This window comes from Boleophthalmus pectinirostris, unplaced genomic scaffold, assembly GCF_026225935.1.
Source record: "Boleophthalmus pectinirostris isolate CB_2022bp ecotype Guang Dong unplaced genomic scaffold, ASM2622593v1 HiC_scaffold_13, whole genome shotgun sequence".
Classification (NCBI taxonomy): Eukaryota; Metazoa; Chordata; class Actinopteri; order Gobiiformes; family Gobiidae; genus Boleophthalmus; species Boleophthalmus pectinirostris.
In genome coordinates, this window is record NW_026571036.1 from 592,768 (window position 1) to 612,811 (window position 20,044).

The 20,044-nt window shown below is 43.2% G+C and overlaps 1 protein-coding gene across 1 annotated transcript in view; it reads right to left on the reverse strand.

The window, feature by feature from the left end:
* The window catches only part of vash2 (vasohibin 2), a 52,476-nt gene that overhangs the window by 3,195 nt on the left and 29,237 nt on the right, over window positions 1-20,044 (reverse strand). The window contains exons 6-8 of the mRNA XM_055149179.1: window positions 17,024-17,261; window positions 13,487-13,630; window positions 2,868-2,986 (exon numbers count right to left, since the gene is read on the reverse strand). Of these exons, the coding sequence (XP_055005154.1) occupies window positions 2,868-2,986; window positions 13,487-13,630; window positions 17,024-17,261 (501 nt within the window). The remainder of the gene's footprint in view (window positions 1-2,867; window positions 2,987-13,486; window positions 13,631-17,023; window positions 17,262-20,044) is intronic.

Genomic DNA, 20,044 nt, shown 5'->3' on the forward strand with positions numbered 1-20,044 from the left:
GTGTGTGTTGTGTGTAGTTGTGTGTGTAGTTGTGTGTAGTTGTGTGTGTAGTTGTGTGTGTAGTTGTGTGTAGTTGTGTGTAGTTGTGTGTAGTGTGTGTAGTTGTGTGTAGTTGTGTGTAGTTGTGTGTTGTGTAGTTGTGTGTTGTGTGTAGTTGTGTGTGTGTAGTTGTGTGTGTGTGTAGTTGTGTGTGTAGTTGTGTGTGTGTTGTGTGTAGTTGTGTAGTTGTGTGTAGTAGTTGTGTGTGTAGTTGTGTGTAGTTGTGTGTAGTTGTGTGTAGTTGTGTGTAGTTGTGTGTGTTGTGTGTAGTTGTGTGTGTAGTTGTGTGTAGTTGTTGTGTGTAGTTGTGTGTAGTTGTGTGTAGTTGTGTGTTGTTGTGTAGTTGTGTGTTGTGTGTGTAGTTGTGTGTAGTTGTGTGTAGTTGTGTGTAGTTGTGTGTGTAGTTGTGTGTGTGTAGTTGTGTGTGTAGTTGTGTGTGTGTAGTTGTGTGTAGTTGTGTGTAGTAGTAGTTGTGTGTAGTTGTGTGTAGTTGTGTGTAGTTGTGTGTGTAGTTGTGTGTGTAGTTGTGTGTAGTGTGTGTAGTTGTGTAGTTGTGTGTGTAGTTGTGTGTGTAGTTGTGTGTAGTTGTGTGTGTAGTTGTGTGTAGTTGTGTGTGTGTGTAGTTGTGTGTAGTTGTGTGTAGTTGTGTGTGTTGTGTGTGTGTGTGTAGTGTGTAGTTGTGTGTAGTTGTGTGTAGTTGTGTGTAGTTGTGTGTGTAGTTGTGTGTGTTGTGTGAGTTGTGTGTAGTTGTGTGTGTAGTTGTGTGTGTGTTGTAGTTGTGTGTAGTTGTGTGTAGTTGTGTGTAGTTGTGTGTGTGTAGTTGTGTGTGTAGTTGTGTGTGTAGTTGTGTGTGTGTAGTTGTGTGTGTAGTGTGTGTGTAGTTGTGTGTAGTTGTGTGTAGTTGTGTGTGTGTAGTTGTGTGTAGTTGTGTGTGTAGTTGTGTGTGTAGTTGTGTGTAGTTGTGTGTGTAGTTGTGTGTGTAGTTGTGTGTGTAGTTGTGTGTGTAGTTGTGTGTGTAGTTGTGTGTAGTTGTGTGTAGTTGTGTGTGTAGTTGTGTGTAGTTGTGTGTAGTTGTGTGTAGTTGTGTAGTTGTGTGTAGTTGTGTGTAGTTGTGTGTGTAGTTGTGTGTGTTGTAGTTGTGTGTGTGTGTAGTTGTGTGTGTAGTTGTGTGTAGTTGTGTGTAGTTGTGTGTAGTTGTGTGTAGTTGTGTGTAGTTGTGTGTAGTTGTGTGTGTAGTTGTGTGTAGTTGTGTGTAGTTGTGTGTAGTTGTGTGTGTAGTTGTGTGTGTGTGTAGTTGTGTGTAGTTGTGTGTAGTTGTGTGTGTAGTTGTGTGTAGTTGTGTGTAGTTGTGTAGTTGTGTGTGTAGTTGTGTGTAGTTGTGTGTAGTTGTGTGTGTTGTGTGTAGTTGTGTGTGTGTGTAGTTGTGTGTGTAGTTGTGTGTAGTAGTTGTGTGTGTAGTTGTGTGTGTTGTGTAGTTGTGTGTGTAGTTGTGTGTAGTTGTGTGTAGTTGTGTGTGTAGTTGTGTGTGTAGTTGTGTGTAGTTGTGTGTAGTTGTGTGTGTAGTTGTGTGTGTTGTGTGTGTAGTTGTGTGTAGTTGTGTGTTGTGTGTGTAGTTGTGTGTAGTTGTGTGTTGTGTGTAGTTGTGTGTAGTTGTGTGTAGTGTGTAGTTGTGTGTGTGTAGTTTGTGTGTAGTTGTGTGTAGTTGTGTGTGTAGTTGTGTGTGTAGTTGTGTGTAGTTGTGTGTGTTGTGTGTGTAGTTGTGTGTAGTTGTGTGTTGTTGTGTGTAGTTGTGTGTGTGTGTGTAGTTGTGTGTGTAGTTGTGTGTAGTTGTGTGTAGTTGTGTGTGTAGTTGTGTGTAGTTGTGTGTAGTTGTGTAGTTGTGTGTAGTTGTGTGTAGTTGTGTGTAGTTGTGTGTGTAGTTGTGTGTAGTAGTTGTGTGTGTGTGTAGTTGTGTGTAGTTGTGTGTAGTTGTGTGTGTAGTTGTGTGTAGTTGTGTGTGTAGTTGTGTGTGTAGTTGTGTGTAGTTGTGTGTGTAGTTGTGTGTGTAGTTGTGTGTGTAGTTGTGTGTGTGTGTGTAGTTGTGTGTGTAGTTGTGTGTGTAGTTGTGTGTAGTTGTGTGTGTGTAGTTGTGTGTAGTTGTGTGTAGTGTGTAGTTGTGTGTAGTTGTGTGTAGTTGTGTGTAGTTGTGTGTAGTTGTGTGTGTAGTTGTGTGTGTAGTTGTGTGTGTGTAGTTGTGTGTAGTTGTGTGTAGTTGTGTGTGTAGTTGTGTGTAGTTGTGTGTAGTTGTAGTTGTGTGTGTAGTTGTGTGTAGTTGTGTGTAGTTGTGTGTAGTTGTGTGTGTAGTTGTGTGTTGTGTGAGTTGTGTGTGTAGTTGTGTGTAGTAGTTGTGTGTAGTAGTTGTGTGTAGTGTGTAGTTGTGTGTGTAGTTTGTGTGTGTAGTTGTGTGTTGTGTAGTTGTGTGTAGTTGTGTGTAGTTGTGTGTGTAGTTGTGTGTAGTTGTGTGTAGTTGTGTGTAGTTGTGTGTGTAGTTGTGTGTAGTTGTGTGTGTAGTGTGTGTAGTTGTGTGTAGTTGTGTGTGTAGTTGTGTGTAGTTGTGTGTGTTGTTGTGTAGTTGTAGAGTTGTGTGTGTTGTGTGTGTAGTTGTGTGTTGTTGTGTGTAGTTGTGTGTAGTGTAGTTGTGTGTGTAGTTGTGTGTGTAGTTGTGTGTTAGTGTGTGTGTAGTTGTGTGTGTAGTTGTGTGTGTAGTTGTGTGTGTGTGTAGTTGTGTGTGTAGTTGTGTGTAGTTGTGTGTAGTTGTGTGTAGTTGTGTGTAGTTTGTGTACACGTACGATTTGTCCCTCCTGATGCTCCGTCGTTGGGGGCTGGTGCTTTGTCGTCGCCGTGGAGACAGAGACTTTCCTCGACATCGTTCTTTAACGGGCGACTGAGCGCTCGACGACTTCAGGATCTGCACACACACAACAAAGGCACACATGAACACACAACACACACACACGAACACACACACACACACACACACACACACACACACATGAACACACAACACACACACACACACACACACGAACACACAAAACACACACACACAACAAACACACACACAAACACATGAACACACACAACACACAAACACACACACACACACACACACAACAAACACACACACATGAACACACAACACACACACACACATGACACACACAACAAACACACACACACAACACATGAACACACACACACACACAAACACACACACACACACACATGACACACACACACACACATGAACACACAACACACACACACACACAACACACATGAACACACAACACAACACACACACAACACATGAACACACACACACACACACACACACACACACACACACACACAACACAATGAACACACACACACACACACAAACACACACACACACACACAAAGGCACACATGAACACACAACACACACACACACAAACACACATGAACACACAACACAACACAACAAACACACACCCACAATGATTTTACTTTTATTTTCCTCTCATTTTCCCTCCGTTCTCGTCGTCGTGTGTCGTGTTTTTGTCGACTTTATCGTCCGACAGACTCAGATTTGTTTTCATGAGTCTGTGTTTCTTTCTTGTTCACTTGAGTCACAGATGAGAGTTTGAGTCTGAGTCTCTGTTCAGTCTGCAGGTTTAAAGCTCAACTCAGATTTTTGTGTGAAATCTGATGTTTTTTCAGCTCGTTCACATTTCCAGTTAAATGTGACTTGTATGTGACTCCAGTGTGAACATTAAACGGTCCAAAAGTGTCCCACATGTGACACTGGAGACACGACGACGTCAACCGCAGCGAGCGTCTCTGTGTTTACACAAGTTGAACAAACATGGACGCAGCATCGAGCACCTGGAGATTTTAAAGTTCCTCTCGTACCGGAGCCACAACATGAACAACTGACTTGTTTTAAGGAGGAGATTGAGAAGGAGAAGGAGCAGGTTTTTGGTGGTGGTGTTTTGTGGTGAGTGGAGATGTGCTTCACTTCAGTCACATGGATCATGAACAGTTTTCTCTACTTCAGTGCAGAATAGTGACGTTTGTGTCTTGTTGATGACGTGTAGGTGGATGAATGTGACCTGACTGTTCACACTCAAGTCACATGTTAAAGATCAGATATGGATCAGTTTCAGGAGCACAGATCCAAGTGTCCTGGTCACATGTGAAAACATCACATCTGTGTGGTTCAGACATGAAAAGATCAGATACAGAAACATGGAGACAAAACATCTGATTTGGAAACTTCAGGTGCAGTGTGAACGCAGCCTGAATGTTCGAGTTCTGTTTCTGTGTCTGTGTTTCTGCAGTTTGTTTCTTAGACCAGCAGGTGGCGCTGTAGACGCACCAACACAGAGCTGGAACCTTGAACCAAACGTTTCCCTGTAACCGTGAGTCGAGTGTAAAACCTGGAGGAACATCTACAGACACGTTCAGACTGTTTCTCCTCAGACCTTCCGACACCTGGAGCCTCCTGCCCGTTTAAACCTGAGTCCACTCAGACATCAGGCCCCCAGCGCCCACAGCGCCCACAGCGCACACAGCGCACACAGCGCCCACAGCGCCCACAGCGCCCACAGCGCCCACAGCGCCCACAGCGCCCACAGCGCCCACAGCGCCCCCTACTGACTCTCAACTCCACATTCACTCCAGCAGAACCACAGACACGTGACCCTCAGAGCTCCACAGATGTTCCTCTTGGTTGTGGATTCCTCTGGAGACATTTTAAACTGTCCTCACTCAACAATGACCCCCTCCTCCCTCTCTCCCTCCAGTCATCTGTTCTCTCAAACACAAAACACTCTGTTCCACCTCGTGATGTCATCATGTGGTGATACAGGAAGTGCTCCACTGTGTTTTTAAACTCCACACACCTTCACTAGAATCACCTGGATCAGTTCAGTCCTGGAGTTTATTAATCGATCTCGACTGAACTAAAGAGAAAAGGAACGGACATTAAAAAAACTACCAAAAAAAACTCCAACTTCATGACATCACAAGGTGGAGCAGAGCGTTTGGAGTAGAGCCCGACCGATATATCGGCTAATATGGGCAACTGGAGACATATCGGCTATCGGCCGATATGTTTGCTGATAGGGGCCGATATTTCCCGTGGGCAGGTTACACCTCGTTATAAATCTTAGACTCTCTACATTCTGTTCATTTAATCCAATTTACAGACAAATAAATGTCCTCATATGTGGCTCCACATCAGGATTTATTTGCGGAGTCATTTGTCTGTGTCGTGTGTACTGTCCCTGAACACAGAGTCACGTCACACGTGTGTTTGTTTACACCTGCAGACACAGATCCAAACACTGAGATTATTTTCTTTTTCGGACAATCAGTTTGAGTCTGGATTAAAAGGACATTTATTAGTTCAGACTTGTGATGTGGGAGGAGCTTGTGGAGGAGCCTGTGTGATGTGGGAGGAGCCTGTGTGGAGGAGGGGAGCCTGTGTGATGTGGGAGGAGCCTGTGTGAGCGGTGAGTGTTGGAAATACATCGACTTTGAAGCTAGTTTAGGTTTTGTTAGCGGTTAGCTGCTGTAGCTCCCGCACATAAACAGGCTGTTTTCTATTGGTCTATTGTAAAGTGACTGTATTGTCCGTATATTTGTTACTGGACCAGCATTGATATGTAAATGAGCTGTGAATAGACGTGTGAATGATCCACATTTATGCATATAATTAATTACCGCGGTGCGCAGCATTTACGGCTAAAGGCTAATAGCGGTAGTTTACTAGCAGGAGTTATGGGTCGGTCGCGATTGAAGCAACGGGAGCAGTGTTTTCTCTTTTTCTCACTTTTTCTCTTCATGTCGCATGTCGACCCGTAGTTTGACAGCAGCAGCAGCTGAAAATGAAACTTTCAGAAATCTGCGTGTGCATAGGATAAAAAAAGTGCATATTTGGCTGCAGTTCAGCATAAAATGAATAAACCAGGACTAAACTTGGGCTTAAGTGAGAGAGATAGAAACCGAGTCCCGACACTCAGTCCTGGTTCAGTTCTGGTTTAGTCCTGCTTGCAACAAAACAATCTCAAGAGTCGCTTGGGAGCCGAAAGAGCCAGTTGCTTTAGTGAGCCGAGCCAAAAGAGCCGCTCTCCAAAAAAAAAACAAAAAAAAACTGGAATCTCCATCACTAGTAGGTAGAATGTGATGCAAAAATGCCATTAGGCCAATTTACTGTCTGTAAATATGATGTAAAGAGTCAGAAGAACAATAAATGTTTCCTAAATAAACCCAATTTAGAATCCACCAGAACCAAACCGAATTTTTACATCACTAAATATATCGGCAGCTTCAACCATCATTATATCGGTTTCATATCGGCCACAACAAAATCCATATCGGTCGGGCTCTAGTTTGGAGCTTTGCAGACGTAGACAGACTCAGAATAAAGATTTACTCAGACAAACACGAGTCCAGTTCTGTTCTTCAGGAGGAACAGTGTTCGAACAGGTTTAAATCTCACAGATTCACGTCGGGAGCCAAAGGACATTTAAATGTTTGTGTTTTGGTTTTGTTCAAAGTTAAAAGGAGCTCGTCCGGGTCTCGTCCGGGTCCAGATCCAGCGCCACTGGACCCAAAACACAAAACACACACACAAAACACACACAACACACAAAACACACAACACACACACACACACACAAACACACAAACACAACACACACACACACACACACACACACACACAAAACACACACAACACACAAAACACACAACACACACACACACACACCCAGGATGAGCTGGATGTGGCTCAGGTGACGTCAGTGGAAACAGAAACAGAAACAGGGAGTTTGCAGGAAACAACAGTTTGATTTCACACAGACTCTGACTCTGTGAAATTTAAACCAAAATGAAAATGAATAAAAAACTCTGAGGTGGAGACGAGTTTGTTTCATTCACACGAGTTTGGTTTTTTTGTGATGAAGAAACGACGTCAGAACAAACAGAATAAAACAGAGTGACACAGACTTTAACAACTCATCAAGTGTTCACGACAACTCTAAACTCTAAACACTCTAAACACTCTAAACACTCTAAACACTCTGAACACTCTAAACACTCTGAAACACTCTAAACACTCTAAACACTCTGAAACACTCTAAACACTCTAAACACTCTAAACACTCTAAACACTCTGAACGCTCTAAACGCTCTAAACACTCTAAACACTCTGAACGCTCTAAACGCTCTGAACGCTCTGAACTCTGAAACGCTCTGAAACAACTCTGAACACTCTGAACTCTAACACTCTAAACACTCTGAACACTCTGAACACTCTAAACACTCTAAACACTCTTCTAAACACGCTCTAAACACTCTGAACGCTCTGAACGCTCTGAAACGCTAAACGCTGAACGCTCTAAACGCTCTAACGCTCTGAACGCTCTGAACGCTCTGAAACACTCTAAACACTCTGAAACGCTCTGAACACTCTGAACGCTCTGAACACAAACACTCTGAAACACTCTAAACGCTCTGAACGCTCTGAACGCTCTGAACGCTCTGAACAACGCTCTGAACTCTGAAACACTCTAAACGCTCTAAACACTCTAACACGCTCTGAACGCTCTGAACGCTCTGAACGCTCTAAACGCTCTAAACTCTGAACGCTCTGAACACTCTGAAACGCTCTGAACGCTCTGAACGCTCTGACTCTGAAACGCTCTAAACGCTCTAAACGCTCTGAACGCTCTGAACGCTCTGAAACGCTCTGAAAAACGCTCTGAACGCTCTAAAACGCTAACTCTAAACGCTCTGAACGCTCTGAACTCTGAAACGCTCTGAACGCTCTGAACGCTCTAAACGCTCTGAACGCTCTAAAACGCTCTCTGAACGCTCTGAACGCTCTGAACGCTCTAAACGCTCTAAACTCTCTGAACGCTCTAAACGCTCTAAACGCTCTAAACGCTCTAAACACTCTAAACACTCTAAACACTCTAAACACTCTGAACACTCTGAACACTCTAAACACTCTAAACACTCTGAACACTCTGAACACTCTAAACACTCTAAACACTCTAAACACTCTAAACACTCTAAACACTCTGAACGCTCTGAACGCTCTAAACGCTCTAAACGCTCTAAACGCTCTGAACGCTCTAAACACTCTAAACACTCTGAACACTCTAAACAAACGCTCTAAACTCTCTGAACGCTCTAAACGCTCTAAACGCTCTAAACAACGCTCTGAACGCTCTGAAACGCTCTGAACGCTCTGAACGCTCTGAACGCTCTAAAAACACTCTGAACACTCTGAACACTCTGAACGCTCTAAACGCTCTAAACGCTCTGAACGCTCTGAAACGCTCTAAACGCTCTGAACGCTCTGAACGCTCTAAACGCTCTGAACGCTCTAAAACGCTCTGAACGCTCTAAACTCTCTGAAACACTCTGAACACTCTGAACACTCTAAACGCTCTAAACGCTCTAAACGCTCTGAACGCTCTGAAACGCTCTAAACCTCTGAACACTCTAAACACTCTAAACACTCTGAACACTCTAAAACACTCTGAACTCTAAACTCTAAACGCTCTAAAACGCTCTAACGCTCTCTGAACGCTCTGAACGCTCTGAACGCTCTAAACGCTCTAAACGCTCTAAACGCTCTAAACGCTCTAACGCTCTAAACGCTCTAAACGCTCTAAACGCTCTAAACGCTCTAAACGCTCTCTGAACGCTCTAAACGCTCTAACACTCTGAACGCTCTAAAACGCTCTAAACACTCTAAACTCTGAACGCTCTGAACGCTCTAAACGCTCACTCTGAACACTCTGAACTCTAAACGCTGAACGCTCTAAACGCTCTGAACGCTCTGAACACTCTAACGCTCTAAACGCTCTAAACACTCTGAACGCTCTAAACGCTCTCTGAACGCTCTAAACGAAACGCTCTAAACGCTCTGAACGCTCTGAACGCTCTGAACGCTCTGAACGCTCTGAACGCTCTGAACGCTCTAAACGCTCTGAACGCTCTGAACGCTCTGAACGCTCTAACGCTCTGAACGCTCTGAACGCTCTGAACGCTCTGAAACGCTCTGAACGCTCTGAACGCTCTGAACGCTCTAAACGCTCTGAACGCTCTGAACGCTCTAAACTCTCTGAACGCTCTAAACGCTCTGAACGCTCTGAACGCTCTAAACGCTCTAAACGCTCTAAAACGCTCTAAAAACGCCAAACGCTCTAAATGCTCTGAACGCTGCGAACGCTCCGAAGACTCTAAACACTGAAAACTGTAAACTCCAAACCAGGGACGGGCATCTGATGAAATTTTCTTAATCAATCGTCGGAAGAATTAACAATCGATTATCGATTAATCATTAACGTTTTTCTATTAAAATGATCATCATTATTATTACTATCTGCACTAATCTGCATCAATAAATTCAACTTTACGACATATAAACATAACGACTCTAGATCCACATCAGCTGTTTGACATTATAATGTGTTTAATTCAGTTTTGTTCAAATCTCACAGAAACAAAACTTAAAACCACATCACTAATTTACATAAACTAAGTGAAGATAAAACTCCAGCTCTTGTGTCGCTGATGTGGTTCAACTTGTGTTGGATTAAAAGACATGACTCAGGTGAATACAGGTCAGTGTGACCAGATTTGTGTTTGTCAAAACCAGGACAGCGTACGGGGGGAGGGGGGCGGGGCCTCGTCATCCACATTGAGCGACTCTCACCTGGAAAAACTTTTTCCCACTGGACACAGAAACATATGTGCTGCTTTATCCACTGTGCACATGGACTCACACTTGTCCCAACGCAACGGAAAGTGTGGAATTTCTTCTACAAATCCTGGTTAAATCCACATTTGTGCTTCGGTTCGTTACAGACTGACCCACTGTTTGTGTGTCGCTCCTTCTGATGCAGAGACACATGTACACACCTGTTTGGTCACGACACACACACATACATTCAGTTTGTCCATTCAAATCAACGGAATCCATGAAACTCTTAATGATCAATTATCGATTAATCGACTGATCACGTCCATCCCTCGTCCAAACACTCTGGTCACTCTGGTCAGTGGGGGATCAGGGTCTTGTGTTCGTTCGGCCTCAGTTTGACCGAACTATTTATATGAACAAACTCCAGACACACCCCAGAGACAACTGCACCACTGACCTACATACTTCTGTACTTACACTACTTATACTACGACCACAACTACTACTACTACTACTACTACTACTACTATCACTTTCATCACAAAATAGTTGTATATTTACACTATTAGAGCTTAATATTTATGTAATAGAATCAAAATGGACATTTTAATAAATTAATCAAACTGACGAGCAAATATCTGAGGCATTTAATTAAGAGTCTGACCTCCTCATGTGTGTCAGGTCCCTCCGCGTGTGTGTCAGGTCCCTCCTCGTGTGTGTCAGGTCCCTCCCCGTGTGTGTCAGGTCCCTCCCCGTGTGTGTCAGGTCCCTCCCCGTGTGTGTGTCAGGTCCCTCCTCGTGTGTGTCAGGTCCCTCCCCGTGTGTGTCAGGTCCCTCCCCGTGTGTGTCAGGTCCCTCCTCGTGTGTGTCAGGTCCCGTGTGTCAGGTCCCTCCTGTGTGTGTCAGGTCCCTCCCCGTGTGTGTCAGGTCCCTCCGTGTGTCTGTGTCTCTTGTTGTGTGTAAAAGCTGCTCTCTCTCTCTGTAGTGTAAAACATGTTCTGGATTCTTCTCTAAAATATGACACGTTTTCCCAGAATCCTTCAGGCTGTGACTGGGAGTTGAACCTGAAACCCACAGTGTCCCGCGTTCTCCAGCCTCGTGGCCTGAATGTTTCCTGACAGTCGGAGTTACGTTTGGAAAGAAGGAAGAAGATCATTCCCACCGGAGCTGTGTCCTGGAGGGAACTGAGGAACTGAGGAACTAAAGGAACTAAAGGAACTAAAGGAACTAAAGGAACTCAGGATCACACAAACTATTTCAATAAACCGGAATGTTTGTGATTCCAGAGGTTTTCAAGGAATAATGTGATCCAACAATAAAAACACATTGATCACAAGTTTTATCCACTAAACTGTGTCAAAATCAGAAAAACATAAAAACCCGTCATAAGTACCGTCCTGTTCTGTGCATTTGTACCGTTCTCCATCTTCATTCCTCCTCTGTTTTTCCAGGATTTAAACATCAGTTTTGTTTCTCGTTTTGTTTTCTGTTTCTTCCCTCGACGGTGGAATTACACGTTTGAGCGCAGTGAGTATTTTTGAGTGGCACACGTGTGTTTAGTGGCTTATTTGTTGAATGTGATGTTTTTATAAAGTGCAGAGTTTAGAGCAGAAGTGAGCGTCCCACAGTCGACTCCACATCCACATCCACATCCTCCTCCTCCTCCTCCTCCTCGTCCTCCTCCTCCTCCTCCTCCTCCTCCTCCTCCTCCTCATCCTCATCCTCCTCGTCCTCGTCCTCCTCTCCTCCTCATCCTCCTCGTCCTCGTCCTCCTCGTCCTCCTCCTCGTCCTCCTCCTCCTCCTCGTCCTCCTCCTCCTCCTCCTCCTCCTCGTCCTGTTCAAACTGTTTACACGATTCACTCTCCAAATATGGAGCTGGGACTGAACCGACGACCGTTTGTGTTTGAACACAGAGCGACGGACGAGGTGGAGGAGCAAATGTAAACGTAGAAACCTTCACTCAATGAAATTCACATTCTGATACTGAGGAACAGACTCGATACTCGATACAGATTCTGATCCCACAATGAAAATAAAAAGCCTGTTTCTTTAGACGATCTCCTGTGATTTTCCACATTAAATAGTAAAACTGTAATTTTCGGACTATAAGCCTCTACGTTTTTCTCACACTTTGAACTCAGCGGCTTAAACAACGATGCAGCGAATAAATGGACGGATTATTTGTTTATGAACACAGCGTTTACGAGTGCACAGCCTGCGTTAAACCAGGTGAGTGCGGAAATGACAAAAAGAAACGTCTCAAACTTCAGTAGCCGGACATCGACTCACACCTGATCCATAAACCGTTCCCCAAGCAGGAGCGAGACCAGAGCTTTTTTCAGGTGTTGGTCCGTTTGATCGAGTGCAGATCTGAAGGCGACTGAAGCTTTTACACCAACGAAAAAACAAACAAAACCAACAAACATCAACCAAAACATCAACCAAAAACAAACAAAACCAAAACCGAACACCCAACCAAGAACCAAAAAACCAACCAAAAACCAACATAAAACAACCAACCAAAACCAACGAACACCAACCAAAACCAAACAAACACCAACCAAAACCAAACAAAACCAACTAAACACCAACCAAAACCAATAAAACATCAACCAAAAACAAACAAAACCAAAACCGACACCAACCAAAACCAAACGAACACCAACTAAACACAAACCAAAACCAATAAAACCAACTAAACACCAATCAAAACCAATGAACATCAACCAAAACCAATAAAATACCAACCAAAACCAAACAAACACCAACCAAATCCAAACAACCAACCAACATCAACCAAAACCAACGAACATCAACCAAAAACCAATAAAACACCAACCAAAACCAAACAAAACCAAAAAACACCAAACCAAAACCAACAAACATCAACCAAAACAAATAAAACAAAACAAAACAAAAAACAAAACAACCAAAACCAACTAAACACCAACCAAACTAACGAACAAAAACCAACGAACAAACCAAAACAAAAACAAAAAAACAACCAAAAACCAACCAACAACCAAAACCAAACACCAACCACACACCAATCAAAAAAATGAACCGTACACCAACCAACACCAATAAAAACCAACCCAACTAAGAGCTTCTAGATCCAACCCTGAACCCTGAACCCTGAACCCTGAACCCTGAGTTTCGATTCTTCTGACGTCTCTTTTCCTGGGACATGTTGGTGTGTGTCTCCTGTGTGACGACCTTCAGCCTCATGTTTTTTAATGATCTTCTAGTGTTTTTCTTAGAGCTGCACTGTGGAACTTGTTCTGGTTCGGGGCCCATCACCTGCTCTGTCTGGAATGTTCCACAGTGTGACATTAGAACAGCTCGACTTTACGCTGATTTAATTTCAGCTGGTTTTAAGTCTCAAAAATTCCAAGAAAAACAGACATTGTGACAGTGAGCGGATGACGCCTCTCCACAGATCTGACCTGGAACACTGTCTGGTTTGGTCTCCATGACGATAGAAAGGTTTAACTGTGGAACTCACTGTGGAACATTCCAGACAAACGAGACAAGCGTTTGATGGAGCCTCCACCAGAAAAGTTACACCGAGCACTTTTAACTTTGTCCCTCATGTTTTCAGAGTTTTTCTAGTGTTTCTTTGCTCCTCTGCACCTTCATCCTCAGATTTTTGTGGGTTTTTTGTGGTTTTGTTGTGTTTTTTTGTGTGCTCCTCGTACCTTCATCCTCATATCTCGGCCGTGCTTCTCCAGCTCCTTCCTCATCTCCAGAGCTCCGAGTCTCGCCGCGTTCAGGACCAGATGTTTCCACTCGATGGGCTGGAACACGTGAGGGTCGTGGGGCACGTACAGGCCGATCTTCACCTGGAACAAGCAGGAAACAGAAGATCAGACAGAAGATCAGAAGATCAGAAGATCAGGCAGAAGATCAGAGCAGAAGATCAGACAGAAGATCAGGCAGAAGATCAGGCAGAAGATCAGACAGAAGATCAGAACAGAAGATCAGACAGAAGATCAGACAGAAGATCAGAAGATCAGAATCAGGCAGAGATCAGACAGACAGAAGATCAAACAGAAGATCAGGAAGAAGATCAAACAGAAGATCAGACAGAAGATCAGACAGAAGATCAAACAGAAGATCAGATCAGACAGAGAAGATCAGACAGACAGAAGATCAAACAGAAGATCAGACAGAGATCAGAACAGAAGAAGATCAGACAGAAGATCAGAAGATCAGAGAAGATCAGACAGAAGATCAGACAGAAGATCAGACAGAAGATCAGGCAGAAGATCAGACAGAAGATCAGAAGATCAGAAGATCAGAAGATCAGAAAGATCAGAAGATCAGAAGATCAGACAGAAGATCAGAAGATCAAACAGAAGATCAGAACAGAAGATCAGGCAGAAGATCAGACAGAAGATCAGACAGAAGATCAGACAGAAGATCAGACAGAAGATCAGACAGAAGATCAGACAGAAGATCAGACAGAAGATCAGACAGAAGATCAGACAGAAGATCAGACAGAAGATCAGACAGAAGATCAGACAGAAGATCAGACAGAAGATCAGACAGAAGATCAGACAGAAGATCAAACAGAAGATCAGACAGAAGATCAGGCAGAAGATCAGAAGATCAGACAGAAGATCAGAAGATCAGAAGATCAGACAGACAGAAGATCAGACAGACAGAAGATCAAACAGAAGATCAGGACAGAAGATCAGAAGATCAGAAGATCAGACAGAAGATCAGAACAGAAGATCAGACAGAACAGAAGATCAGACAGAAAGATCAAACAGAAGATCAGGCAGAAGAAGATCAGACAGACATCAGACAGAAGATCAGGAAGATCACAGAAGATCAGAAAGATCAGAAGAAGATCAAACAGAAGATCAGGAAGATCAGAAGATCAGAGACAGATCAGACAGAAGATCAGGCAGAAGATCAGACAGAAGATCAGACAGAAGATCAAACAGAAGATCAGACAGAAGATCAGACAGAAGATCAGACAGAAGATCAGACAGAAGATCAGACAGAAGATCAAACAGAAGATCAGGCAGAAGATCAGACAGAAGATCAGAAGATCAGAAGATCAGACAGAAGATCAAACAGAAGATCAGGCAGAAGATCAGACAGAAGATCAAACAGAAGATCAGGCAGAAGATCAGACAAGGAAGATTCTTCAGGGGAGTGTGGTGTGGTGCTCCCCACACTCAGACAAACTGATCATTTACAGTGACGACACGCAGTGGGGGTTCTACATGTGTGTCTATGGTGGAAAGTTCAGCTGTTCCCATGGTGAGATATTACACACATTAACAAACACGGACAAATTGTTTAAAGATCGTCTGAAAAAACACAAAAATGAGCACATTTTCCATCAGATCAGATCAGTGTTTAGGAGTTTGATTTTACACTTGACCACACGCCCCTGTTTGTCCAGGACCGTCCCAGTCTGGTCCCTGTGTCCCCAGTCCCTGCAGATTTATACTAAACCACTGATTTGTCCCAGTTTTATACAAGAAATGTCCCAGGGGTCTTTATTCTGGACCAGTCTGATCTAAACCAGGACTAAACTAAAACTAAACCAGGACTAAAACTGGACAATCACATTTTTTGACCGTAAACAGGAGCATAAAGTGTCATTTGTTTTGCCAAAATACACAAAACCGTCATGACAAAAAAACAACAACAACAAAGCAGCGTCAGAATCCACAAAGTGACAGGAGTTTCTCACTAGTTTCTTTCTGCCTCGTCCCAGATCAGAGTGAACGTTTCAAAATAAAAACACTCAGACACTCGGTTTGTGGAGGTTTTTTAAAAATAAAATTGTGAATGAAGTGAGAAATTAAGGAAAACTCTTCTGCACTCGTCACTTTAGCAGAGTTGGGAAGTTTACCTTTTAAAATGTAATCCCCTACAGATTACAGATTACACACACCAGAATGTAGTTTGTAACGTAATCCATTAAATTACTGAAAGTGAGTAATGTAATCTGATTACTTTGGATTACTTGATTTGTTGTAGAGAAACAAAGACGAGGAAATCTTCACATAAGAAGTTTTGTCTGATAAAAGAAAATAAAAAACCCAGATTTTACTGAACCAAATTAAAAATATTATTGATAGAAAAGGAGACACATCCACACAGCCTAGTTCAGGATTTAGACCGGTTTAGTCCTGGTTTAGTCCTGGTTTAGTCCTGGTTTAGTCCTGGTTCAGACCTGGTTTAGTCCTGGTTTAGTCCTGGTTTAGTCCTGGTTTAGACCTGGTTTAGTCCTGGTTTAGTCCTGGTTTAGTCCTGGTTCAGACCTGGTTTAGTCCTGGTTTAGTCCTGGTTCAGACCTGGTTTAGTCCTGGTTTAGTCCTGGTTCAGACCTGGTTTAGTCCTGGTTTAGTCCTGGTTTAGTCCTGGTTTAGTCCTGGTTAGACCTGGTTTAGTCCTGGTTTAGTCCTGGTTTAGTCCTGGTTTAGACCTGGTTTAGTCCTGGTTTAGTCCTGGTTTAGTCCTGGTTAGACCTGGTTTAGTCCTGGTTTAGTCCTGGTTTAGACCTGGTTTAGTCCTGGTTTAGTCCTGGTTTAGTCCTGGTTTAGTCCTGGTTCAGACCTGGTTTAGTCCTGGTTCAGTCCTGGTTTAGTCCTGGTTTAGTCCTGGTTTAGTCCTGGTTTAGTCCTGGTTAGTCCTGGTTCAGACCTGGTTTTCCTGGTTTAGACCTGGTTTAGTCCTGGTTTAGTCCTGGTTTAGTCCTGGTTAGTCCTGGTTTAGTCCTGGTTTAGTCCTGGTTCAGTCCTGGTTTAGTCCTGGTTTAGACCTGGTTTAGTCCTCTGTGTAATCCATTTATTTCAACAAAGTAACTGTAATCCAATTACCACTCACTGAAACAGTAACTGTAACTGAATACAGTTACTCATCATTTGTACTCTGATTACTCTGGTCCATGTAATCTGTTACTCCAACACTGCAGTTTAGTCACATTTTCTTTGTGTTTTGTCGTTTTTAAGCAGATTTTCTGGATTTTACCCAAACAAAAGTCAGTTTGTCTCTGTTTAGTTTCAGGGGTCTGATTGGTCCAAAATGGAGGCACCTGGGACATTTCTTGTGTAAAACTGGTGTAAATCTTCTGGGACGAGGACACAGGCTCCAAACTGGGACAGAGCAGTGCCTACAGTTAGCACCACGGCCCCGGGGAGCGTCTCACAGTCTGAATTACACCTTTCATGAATAAATGAGACATGAAAGCTCCTGCGGTTCCTCCTCACCTTCTTGATGGTGTGCTGGTATCTCCTGTACGAGCTCTCGAACTCGCCCACCAGGTCGCCCAGCGTCCGGTGGCTCAGCGGTTTGTCCATCAGGTCCTGTCGGCGGCTCATGCCCAGCGAGCCGTACCTGCCGTTACAGAAAACGCCCAGGACCACGTGATGGAAGCAGTGGCCCGAGAACTGAGTCTTAAAACTGATGGGGAAACGTTCGAGCGACGTCAGGCCGTTGGTCAGATACCTGAGGAGGCGTGGTCAAGGAGACGACCTGCAGCAGGTGACCACGGGCGGGGTAATAAAGAGGGAGTATTATACCTCTGTGGGGTAATAAAGAGGGAGTATTATACCTCTGGGGTAATAAAGAGGGAGTATTATACCTCTGGGGTAATAAAGAGGGAGTATTATACCTCTGGGGTAATAAAGAGGGAGTATTATACCTCTGTGGGGTTTTAGGGAGTATTATACCTCTGTGGGGTTTTAGGGAGTATTATACCTCTGTGGGGTAATAAAGAGGGAGTATTATACCTCTGGGGTAATAAAGAGGGAGTATTATACCTCTGGGGTAATAAAGAGGGAGTATTATACCTCTGGGGTATTTAAGAGGGAGTATTATACCTCTGGGGTAATAAAGAGGGAGTATTATACCTCTGGGGTAATAAAGAGGGAGTATTATACCTCTGGGGTAATAAAGAGGGAGTATTATACCTCTGTGGGGTATTAGGGAGTATTATACCTCTGTGGGGTTTTAGGGAGTATTATACCTCTGTGGGGTAATTTAAAGAGGGAGTATTATACCTCTGGGGTAATAAAGAGGGAGTATTATACCTCTGTGGGGTAATAAAGAGGGAGTATTATACCTCTGGGGTATTAAAGAGGGAGTATTATACCTCTGGGGTAATAAAGAGGGAGTATTATACCTCTGGGGTATTATAAAAGAGGGAGTATTATACCTCTGGGGTAATAAAGAGGGAGTATTATACCTCTGGGGTAATAAAGAGGAGTATTATACCTCTGTGGGGTATTTAAGGGGAGTATTATACCTCTGTGGGGTATTATAAGGCCTCTGGAGAGGGAGTATTATACCTCTGTGGGGTAATAAAGAGGGAGTATTATACCTCTGGGGTAATAAAGAGGGAGTATTATACCTCTGTGGGGTTGTAGGGAGTATTATACCTCTGTGGGGTTTTAGGGAGTATTATACCTCTGTGGGGTAATAAAGAGGGAGTATTATACCTCTGTGGGGTTTTAGGGAGTATTATACCTCTGTGGGGTAATAGGAGTATTATACCTCTGGGGGTATTATAGGGAGTATTATACCTCTGGGGGGTATTAAAGGGAGTATTATTACCTCTGTGGGGTTTTAGGGAGTATTATACCTCTGTGGGGTATTAAAGAGGGAGTATTATACCTCTGGGGGTATTAAGGGGAGTATTATACCTCTGGGGTATTAAAGAGGGAGTATTATACCTCTGGGGGGTTTTAGGGAGTATTATACCTCTGTGGGGTTTTAGGGAGTATTATAACCTCTGTGGGGTATTAAAGAGGGAGTATTATACCTCTGGGGGGTTAAAGAGGGAGTATTATACCTCTCGTGGGGTTTAAAGAGGGAGTATTATACCTCTGGGGGTAATAAAGAGGGAGTATATTATACCTCTGGGGGTTTTAGGGAGTATTATACCTCTGTGGGGTATTAAAGAGGGAGTATTATACCTCTGTGGGGTTTTAGGGAGTATTATACCTCTGGGGGGTGTAAGGGAGTATTATACCTCTGTGGGGTTGTAGGGAGTATTATACCTCTGTGGGGTTTTAGGGAGTATTATACCTCTGGGGGGTTGTAGGGAGTATTATACCTCTGGGGGGTTGTAGGGAGTATTATACCTCTGGGGGGTTGTAGGGAGTATTATACCTCTGGGGGGTTGTAGGGAGTATTATACCTCTGTGGGGTTGTAGGGAGTATTATACCTCTGTGGGGTTGTAGGGAGTATTATACCTCTGGGGGGTTGTAGGGAGTATTATACCTCTGTGGGGTATAAACTGTAGATCTGCATGTTCCTTTTACTGTTTTTGAAAATGTTAAATAACTTGTTTCACTTTCATTTTTGTTGCTCCTCCCTTTGCTCCCTCTGCTAAGTCACTCCCCCTTCAGAGCACTATCCTAACACAATCATTGTGCATCAGGGTTATAACTTTTTTAACTTTTTTTTTTTCAAAAATCAAAGTCCTGCATCGTGATTGGATGAACTGTTTGGTGTAATTGAAGAAACCAAACTCCATTTTCAACTCTTTTTTAAAAAAAGTTTCCCTGAAACAAAAAAATATTAACTCCACATTTCAGCCGATGATGTGAAACATGAAACTGTTCAGTTTTCACAAGGACCGAAACAAATCAATCTGACTGGAAATGGATCAATAATAAGTTGTTCTGTCGTCATAATAAACTGAAGTTTCACTTTCTATTCTTGTTTCACTTTCTAAACCATTTGATTCATCGTCGTTAAACACTGACGATCGTCATGTTTGGACTTTTAGTTTATTTGATATAATCTTGATCATGTGTTTTGTTTGTGTGATTAAAGAGAAATTTGCCTTTGGTTCTTTGATGATTGAACAGATATGAATCTTCTAACAGTTTTATTCTGGTTGTTGTTTTACCAAAACTTCATTTTGGGTCTGGGGACTTTTTTCAAAAATGTGACGAACTGAAGGTCGATTAATTTCATTAGTAACAAAAGTTTATTAAAATATGACACAGGGAAAAGAGGCTGTAAACACGATCAAACCAGTGAACATCGAACTGATGAAACTACTGCACTTTGTCCAGTTGTTGTGTTCACTTTTGTGTCATGTTTTTGTGTATTTATGGAGTATGTTATGGTCGTGTGGGAGCAGGGGGGCGGAGCCTCGTACAGACTCGTACTGCGCCAGTGAGAAGGGTTCAAATGGAACTCTCCAGAAAGTAGGTTTTGCATAATAGTGCCTCTGTAAAGGTGCTGCACATGTGTGTTTCTCAGGGTCAAACTGAAG